Source organism: Neopsephotus bourkii, unplaced genomic scaffold (genome assembly GCF_033783945.1).
Source record: "Neopsephotus bourkii isolate Nb327-2 ecotype Australia unplaced genomic scaffold, CSIRO-AGI_Nbou_v1 NB_580, whole genome shotgun sequence".
NCBI classification, from domain to species: domain Eukaryota; kingdom Metazoa; phylum Chordata; class Aves; order Psittaciformes; family Psittacidae; genus Neopsephotus; species Neopsephotus bourkii.
This window is the reverse complement of record NW_026901081.1, coordinates 82049-91000: the sequence shown is the minus strand read 5'-3', so window position 1 is coordinate 91000 and position 8952 is coordinate 82049. Positions and strand designations below refer to the sequence as shown.

The window sequence follows — 8952 nt, the reverse complement described above, 5'->3', positions numbered from 1 at the left end:
GCAGAGCCACATCCTGCCTCCTGCATGGGAATAAAGAGACACATGCCCATGGTTATCATGCACCAAGAGGTGCTCCAAGAAGTGATTGTAGAAACTAGACAAGTGTATGAGGGGGGATGGTGTTGATCTGCATATTTTGGGAAATCTGCCCCTCTGCTCTGCTGAGCCCCCACTGGGTGCAGTTCTGGGGTCCTCAACATAAGGAGGAGATGGAGCTGTTGGAGCAAGTCCAGAGGAGGCCACGAGGATGCTCAGGGGCTGGAGCAGCTCCTGTATGGAGCCAGGCTGAGAACATTGGGGCTGTTGAGCCTGGAGAAGAGAAGCTGCGTGGAGACCTCAGAGCAGCTTCCAGTGTCTGAAGGGGGCTACAAGGATGCTGGGAGGGACTCTTCAACTAGGGACTGCAGTGATAGGACAAGGGGTGATGGGTTCAGACTGAAACAGGGGAAGTTCAGGTTGGAGATAAGGCAGAAGCTCTTCCCTGTGAGGGTGCTGAGGCGCTGGCACAGGGTGCCCAGAGAAGCTGTGGCTGCCCCATCCCTGGCAGTGCTCAAGGCCAGGTTGGACACAGGGGCTTGGAGCAAGCTGCTCCAGTGGAAGGGGTCCCTGCCCGTGGCTGGGGTTGGAACTGGATGAGCTTTAAGCTCCCTTCAACCCAAACCAGTCCATCATTCTATGATTGCCCACTCCTGCACAGGCTGAGCCATGCACCATGCACTTGACCTGGAGAAGGGAGATGGAGCTAGAACAGATACAGGCCAGGATCTTCTGTGGTTGCATTTGAATTTGTCTATGGGAGAGCTGCTGTTAGCCCTACCTGAGAGCCATGGCCATGCACTACATCCTCAGTGGGTGCCTTGGGTGGTGTAAAGGGGGAGATGGAGACTTCCACACCCTTCCGAGTGCAACCCACACGTTGGAAAGGGAACGCCAAAGGAAGGGCCACTATTGAACCATGGGAAGCTCCTCCAGATCTGGGAAGGAAAGGTTGGCCTTCCTGCAGTGTTTCTCCACCAGCCTTGACACAACAGCCCACGTCCATCACACGACAGACTGAGGGTAGCTAAAACTCTTCCTCTGCTGCTCTTGACTGTGCAAATGTGTTGTTACGCTCTCCATCTGCTGTGAGCTGCAGTGAGCAACAGGGAGAGATGCTCCATCAGGAGATGCTCCGTCGGGAAGATGCCATGTGGGTCTCCCAGATTGAGGCAAGGAAACCTCATGGAGAACATCTCTGAGGAGCATCTCTAGTGGCACATTCACATGTACTCAATGGCAGCAGCAGCTCTGCCTGTTGATGTAGTGCAGGAGTTTTCCACTAAGGATGACATTCAAGAAGGGGAAGACCTTGTTGTAACTTCAGAGTGTGAGTTATTGTTGCCGCTCTTCTTTTATTATTCAGCCTAATGAAGTGTTTCGCTTTGATTTACTGTTTTCTCAGATGATGGTAAAACATGTCAACAGGCTCCAAAAAATGGGAATTTGTCAGGAAACAGCTTCAAATTAATGATCATTTTAAGGCTATTCCACGCTGGCAATTTTAATTCAACACAATAAATTCTCTTAGGGGTTTGTAATAGCACGGCATTATCTTTACAAATGACATCCTTGAAGCTGAGCAGTTTGGAACACACAGTAACAAGAAGGAGAAATGGAGGAGGAGAGTTGAGATGAGAGGTAGGGAGTAAGCAAATACTGATTGTATTTAAACCTCCATGCAGCAGCAAATCTGTCTATTTGTAATATTAAATGGATCCTCCCCGTCTGGTTCTGGAGATGACTTTCTGGGGGAAAGGTAAAGCTATCTGAGAATTAGCAGAGATTTAATAATAGAAGGAAATTGCTTGAGACCAACCATTCGTCTCAACTACTTCTGGCCAAGCACGAACCATTTCCAAGAGAGCTTTATTTCCCTTCTCTTACATTGGGATGAGGAAAGCAAGAAAAGGCATAAAAACTTCATTAAGCTTCTTTTTTTAGCTTAAACCTCATGAAAACAAGGGTGTTTTTTCCTTCTGAGCATTCATTTTGATTTGTCCAATGTTTGAGAAAACAGACAAATTACAAAGGAATTTGTGCCCATGGAAGTGCAGCAGCTGCTTCATGGCTTGAACAGAAGATGCTGGAAGTTTCCAAAAGGCCCCTTTATTCTGCCACAGCAAACAAGGATATTCCATACAGTTTGGGCATCCAATCTGCATTAAATCTTTATGGGTAACAAAGGAAGTATTTCTGTCAAGAGGAAAGAAAATCCATATAACTCAGGAATCTTATGAGCCCATAATGTGAAATAAAGGGAAAGAACAGCAAGCTCCTTTCCTGGAGAAACCCAATCAGGATCACAGGTTTATATGGACAATGCAATTGTAAAACTACTCTATGTAAAATAAAGAGATAGAAGGGCTGTAAAGCTGTCACATAGAGTCCCCTTCCATCCCAGCTCAAGTCACTGGTGGATACGTGCTCCTGGTTTTTGCTATTACGGTGTCTTTGAACTTCATGAATCTCTAAAACATCTTAATGTAAAAGACACACATCTGTCCAAGAAGCCACTGTGAAAATTCCTTTCCTTTTATACAGCAGGAAACAACCTGGAATAATTCAACATTTCCATCTGAATTGGAGCAAGAGCAGCAGGAATTGACCGGGTGCTGCAATGGCCATGGGAAAAGCAGTGAGCCACAGGTAGCCAAGCAGAGATAAGAGGGGTATGAATAAGGGCAGTGGGAACGGCTTTGGGTAGGAAGGATTGTAAGAACCTAGCAAGGGAGAGATGGATGGCTGAATGCTGCTGAGCTGGTGCCCTGAATTCCCTTGGAAAGGAGAGCTGGGCATGTCTGTAATGCGGCTCCTCTCCTCCTCAGTACAGAATAGGGCAGAAGAGCTGTATCCTCCCAAATGCCCCTTTTCCTCAGGAAATAGAAAAGGTACTGAGGATGAACTATTGCTTCAGATTGCATGGAATCATAGAATAGAATACCAGATTGGTTTGGGTTGAAGGGAGCTTAAAGCTCCTCCAGCTCCAACCCCTGCCCCGGGCAGGGACCCCTTCCACTGGAGCAGCTTGCTCCAGGCCCCTGTGTCCAACCTGGCCTTGAGCACTGCCAGGGATGGAGCAGCCACAGCTTCTCTGGGCACCCTGTGCCAGCGCCTCAGCACCCTCACAGGGAAGAGCTTCTGCCTAAGAGCTCAGCTCAGTCTCCCCTCGGGCAGGTTCAAGCCATTCCCCTTGGCCTGGCCCTACAGGCCCTTGTCCCAAGCCCCTCTCCAGGTTTCCTGCAGCCCCTTTAGGCACTGGAGCTGCTCTCAGGTCTCCCCTTCAGGAGCCTTCTCTTCTCCAGGCTGCCCCAGCCCAGCTCTCTCAGCCTGGCTCCAGAGCAGAGCTGCTCCAGCATCATCAAAAGTGAATTCAAATCATCTTAATTGGGAGTTAGAGACAAGAGGGAATGAGCCATGGCTTGCAGTGTGCTCAGCTCTGTGAGAGCTCTTCCAACACATGTTTTCCTTGCAGAACCTCTGCAAAGCTCTTTAGACAAACGTCTTCCTGCACATCACCCTGTTCCCCTTGCTCCCTCTTCACCCTTGACCAGCCCCACCATGGAAAGCTGCAGCAGCAATGCCTCCACCAAAGTCTTCTTCTTGGTGGGGTTTCCAGCTCTCCGGGGTTCCCAGCCCCTGCTCTTCATTGTGTTCCTGCTGTTCTACCTGCTGATCCTGGCTGGTAACGCCGTTATCATCACCGTGGTTGTGATAGACCACACGCTCCACAAACCCATGTACTTTCCTGCTCCACCTCTCTGTGTTAGACGTGCTGCTCACCACCACCATCATGCCCAAAATGCTGCTGATCTTCCTGGCCAACGCTAAAACCATCTATTTCCAAGGCTGCTTTCACTCCCTGATGGTAACCGAGGCACTTCTCCTCGTGGTCATGGCTTATGACCGCTATGAAGCCATCTGCAACCCCCTCTATTACCCAACCAAGGTGACCAGCAGAATGAACATCCAACTGGCAGCAAGTGCCTGGATCACTGCGCTGCTCATCCCCGTGCCCGTCATCACACAGACATCTCAACTAGCCTATGGACACACAGCCAGGGTCCACCACTGCTTCTGTGACCACCTGGCAGTGGTACACGATGCATGCTTGGACTCCAGTGCCAACTTCCAGACCTTCTTGGGGCTCTCCATCGCTATGACGGTGTCAATTGTCCCTCTGTTGCTTGTCACCATCTCATACGCCCACATCATCACAGTATCACAGCATCACAGTATGGTAGAGATGGGAAGGGACCTCAAAAGCTCATCCAGTCCAATCCCCCTGCAGAGCAGGAACACCCAGATAAGGTTACACAGGAACGTGTCCAGGCGGGTTTTGAATGGCTCCAGAGAAGGAGACTCCACAACCTCCCTGGGCAGCCTGGTCCAGTGTTCTGTCACCTCACTGAGAAGAAGTTTAAGTGGAACCTCTTGTGTTCCAGTTTGTACCCATTGCCCCTTGTCCTATCATTGTTTGCCACTGAGAAGAGCCTGGCTCCATCCTCGGGACACTCCCCCTTTATATATTTATATACACTAATAAGGTCACCCCTCAGTCTCCTCTTCTCCAAACTATAGAGACCCAGCTCCCTCAGTCTCTCCTCATAAGGGAGATGCTCCACTCCCTTCATCATCTCAGTTGCCCTGCGCTGGACTCTCTCCAGCAGGTCCCTGTCCTTCTTGAACTGAGGGGCCCAGAACTGGACCCAATATTCCAGATGGGGTCTCACCAGGGCAGAGTAGAGGGGAAGGAGAACCTCTCTCGACCTACTAACCACCCCCCTTCTAATACACCCCAGGATGCCATTGGCCTTCTTGGCCACAAGGGCACATCATCCTCTCTGTACTGAGGATCAACTCCAAAGCAGGACGCATGAAAGCCTTTTCAACGTGTACTTCCCATCTGCTCGTGGTAGGCACTACTCCTCCATCACCATGGCATACGTGTCCTACAGAGCAGACATCCCTAATGATGTCCACATAATCAGCAACGTTGTCTTCTCTATTTTGACTCCCTTGCTAAACCCCATCATTTACACTTTATGCAACAAGGAGGTAAAAACTGCTGTTAAAAAGTCCATTTTCCAGAAAACCTCTTCCCTTTCTATAAAGTTCTATTTATTTGGGTAAAATAAATGTGTGGTAGTGTGGAATCCTCATGCTATTTATCACTTGAGCCCTCTGGTTCATTAAGATATCATCATCTTTGGAGTTCTGTTTCCTTGAGCCGTGCTATATCTCGTGTTAATGTGTTTCAGCCTATTTCTGTGAAAGTTTGAGTAGAATTGCTGTAAAACTTGTCATTTTCTTCTTTGGTTTCTATCCTTCAGTGACTAAATCAAGGATGCACTAAATAAAGCTGTGATTGCATTAAATAAGAATGAACATGCACTAAATAAGGGTAGAAATGCATTGAGTAAAGCTGAACTAGAGCGGTGCCACCTTCATTTACACATCGCCCTCCCCACTGCACCAAGGAGGATGTGTTATTTTGACTCCTCCATTCAACACTTTGAGGGTGGATGGAGTTATTTTCCCCATGAGTGATAGAGGTGACCCTGGGCTGTTACTCCTGGGTGAGGATCAATCACAGAATCATGAGACTCCCACTACATGAGTCCCCAATGTGCAGAGCATCTTCTCTATCATCACCATGCAAGCAGGAGCTGTGAGCTTGTAAGAGCCACTGAAGACATTGGCACGGCATCATCTTGGTTGCTTAAAGTGGCCACCACGCTCAGGCAAAGGCTGGTGTTCCACATGAGGAGACACCACAGGATCCAGATGGGAACAGAGATGCCCATTAGTCCATTAGCATGGGAAAACCCAGCACTGATCCCTGTCCCCATGAGAGGAGACCTACACTTGGGTTAAGAAAGAGGTTTCCATCAGGGATCTTGCAGGAGCATTAAGAACCACACCAAGTTCAGGTGCCTGAAGAGCTTCCAAAGGACCTGGAGGTCTCTAATGAGCTTTGGGGACTCCTAGGATTAGACTGTGTGAGTGGGCACCATGGATCATTCAACTACCCCTGGACCCAACTTTGTCCAATGTGGCCTTTGGGTCTCAGACAGCACAAAGCTCCATCACTTCTAGGCCAACCAGAGTGGAGTTTTCAGCCCAAATCCCCTCCTAACAAAGTGTTTAGCAGCAAAGAACCACTCATAATGATCAATAAATGTTCTTTTCTTATTGCTCTTATATTTAAGCCTTGTTTCCACTTCACTGTTATTCACTTCCCATCATTTCACTTTCTGTCTGATGCCAGATGAGATCCCTGCTGCCCCTGTGAATTCACAGATGAGAAGATCCACCTCTTCCTCATGGAATGACTGCTCAGAGGCTCTCACTGTAACAGTTCCCAAACTTTTCACTATTGCCACGATTTTTCCCCAAAAACCTCTTTATGTTTTAATATTCTTCTTGGAGAATAATCATAAAAACTCAATGGAATAATCTTGTATTGGCTGCACCATCATCAAACAGAGATTATCCTCACCTCATGCTTCCAGCATCCCCTCCTGATATATAGAGGATTGGTTTACTATTCTCGACAAGTCATTCTATTCCCAAGAAAAAAAGCCCTAAATATATGGATTTTAGCTATTATTTTGATTGCATTGCTTTTCCAAGTGCCTCAATGAGAGGAAGCAGCCATAGCACTGAGCAGGGAACGGTGCAGAGCCCGGCATTGTGGAGATGCTCAAGCCCAGAGGGGTATCTCCTAACTCATCCTTATTCATCTACAGCTTGGAAACGCCTCCCAAAGCCCTGGGATGGGATGCTGGGAAGGGATTAACAATTCATTCCAATCCAGAGGAAGCGCATGGTCTATGAGGAAATGGGGAATGCTGAGCTCTTCCCTTGGCTAGTCATCAGGAAAAGAACTATTAAGCCATGGAGAAAGGATGTATCTGGGTTTCCCCCAGAGCCAGTGGGTAGGATGCAACCAGCTGCCATTAAATTCCCATGGTGGTCCAGGGGGATGCCTCATAACCACAAATAACGGTGGAAACCAGCTCCTGCAGCCACAGGGGTGAGATGCTGACCCCGGAACCTTCTCTTGTCCTCGCTGAGCATCTGCATTGAAGGGCAAGGTCAGAGCAAACAGGGTACAGAGGGTTAGAACCAGCACTCTGAATAACATTATGGAATAGAACTACCAAGCCAGGAGGCAAAAGCTTCCTCCTCTTCCCTCATTCATCACCTTTGGCACTATAATAACTTCACCTAACAGCTAGGAACCATTCCCAGCTGCTATTATTCGTTATCAGCAGCAATAGCATCATACTCATACCCAGAGGGTCACGCCGCTGCCTTTTACAAGACACTGCATTCACATAATGCATTTTCTGCTCCAAACCTTCATCTCTGGTTTATATGGCACAGAAAACCGTGAATAAGCATCACACTGAGCAGCAGAACCTGCAGCCTCTGAGCGCTGGTTTGCTGGATGGAGCCTGGAGAAGAGAAGGCTCCTGAAGGGGAGGCCTTAGAGCAGCTCCAGTGCCTAAAGGGGCTGCAGGGAACTGGGAGAGGGGCTTGGGACAAGGGCCTGTAGGGCCAGGCCAAGGGGAATGGCTTGAACCTGCCCGAGGGGAGACTGAGCTGAGCTCTTAGGCAGAAGCTCTTCCCTCTTCATCCCAAACCATTCCATCATCCTATGAGAGCTTTCCACACCCACCACCGTGGTCTATGGAGAAGGCACCCAAGGGTACCCTCATGCACCTTCCTCCCCACTACAAAGCACAATCCTTGCTGGGGACACTCAAAAGCCTCCAAAGAAGCCCCTGAGTACCACAAGCAGCATCCCCTGTCCCCCTGAGCTGACATCCCCCCTTTCCCATCCATCAGCCAAGCTCTGCAGCTGAGCCCCTCCATAGCCAACATGGAAAACAGAGCCCTATTCCCAGGTCAGTCATCTTGCCTCTTGTGTTTCTCCATGTGGGATGCTCTGCACCTGGAAATGCTGGCACGCATCAGAGGGAGTGGGCTGGGTTCTTCTCTCTTTCAATAGGATCAGCTCTGCTCAGCTCACAGGGGATCTTCCTGCAGCATCACAGCAGGGAAACACAAAGCAGGGAGGTTCCCAGGGCTGTTTATGGATTGAAGAGCCAGGAATCTGCGTTGGGAATGGCGCATCTGCAGCAGAGCAATGCACATCTCCATTTCTTAGTCAATAGAATAGGAACTGCAGGGTGAGAACTGGGTCTGTGTCACCCAGCTGCTCCACCAGGGCACATCAGAGCAGAGATCCCAGGGGCTGGAGTGTGGATCCATCATTTCCATGGTGCTTTAACACCGTATTTGGGCTGTTTGCACCAGCAGCACATGGGGATGCAAATATCTGCCTTCTCCCTCTGCTCTTGGCATGGATTTCTCTGCCTTTCCCTGCATTCCTTCCCTCCTGGAGCGCTCCGTGACATTTGCTCTGGGTTCATGATGCTGTGGAGGTCGGAAACAGGCAGGGCCAGGGGGGAAAAGGGCTTTTCTTGTACACAGAAGAAGTGAAACCCTATGGGCAAACCCCAGGGGGAAGCCGTTCCCAAGTGAGGCTTTACTGCAGCTTCCCTGCTTGGTGGCTTTCCTCATTCCTTCCTTGGAAATCCACCCAGCTGCAAACCCCACCAGGAGCTGGGCACCTTCCAGTGGCCATCACAAGGGATGGGACAAGAGGAACCGGCCTCAAGCTGCACCAGGGCAGGTTTAGATGGAGCTGAGGACCAATTCCTGCCCCAGAGGGTGCTCAGGCATTGGAACAGGCTGCCCAGGGCAGGGCTGCAGGCACCGGCCCTGCAAGGGTTCACACCCCCTCAGTGCCATGGGGCAGTGGTGGCCGTGGGGCAATGGTTGCACTGGGTGAGCTTAAAGCTCTTTCCCAACCTGGCTGATTCCATGAAACCCTCGGTCTTC

The 8952-nt window shown here is 49.6% G+C and overlaps 1 protein-coding gene across 1 annotated transcript; it reads left to right on the top strand.

The window, feature by feature from the left end:
* The first annotated feature begins 3597 nt into the window (after window positions 1–3597).
* On the top strand, window positions 3598–5206 carry LOC133211164 (olfactory receptor 2AT4). The gene is given in 4 exon segments (XM_061351324.1): window positions 3598–3779; window positions 3781–4246; window positions 4871–4955; window positions 4958–5206. Coding segments are annotated over 4 exon segments (945 nt in total). The 3' UTR covers window positions 5170–5206.
* The last annotated feature ends 3746 nt before the right edge of the window (window positions 5207–8952 follow it).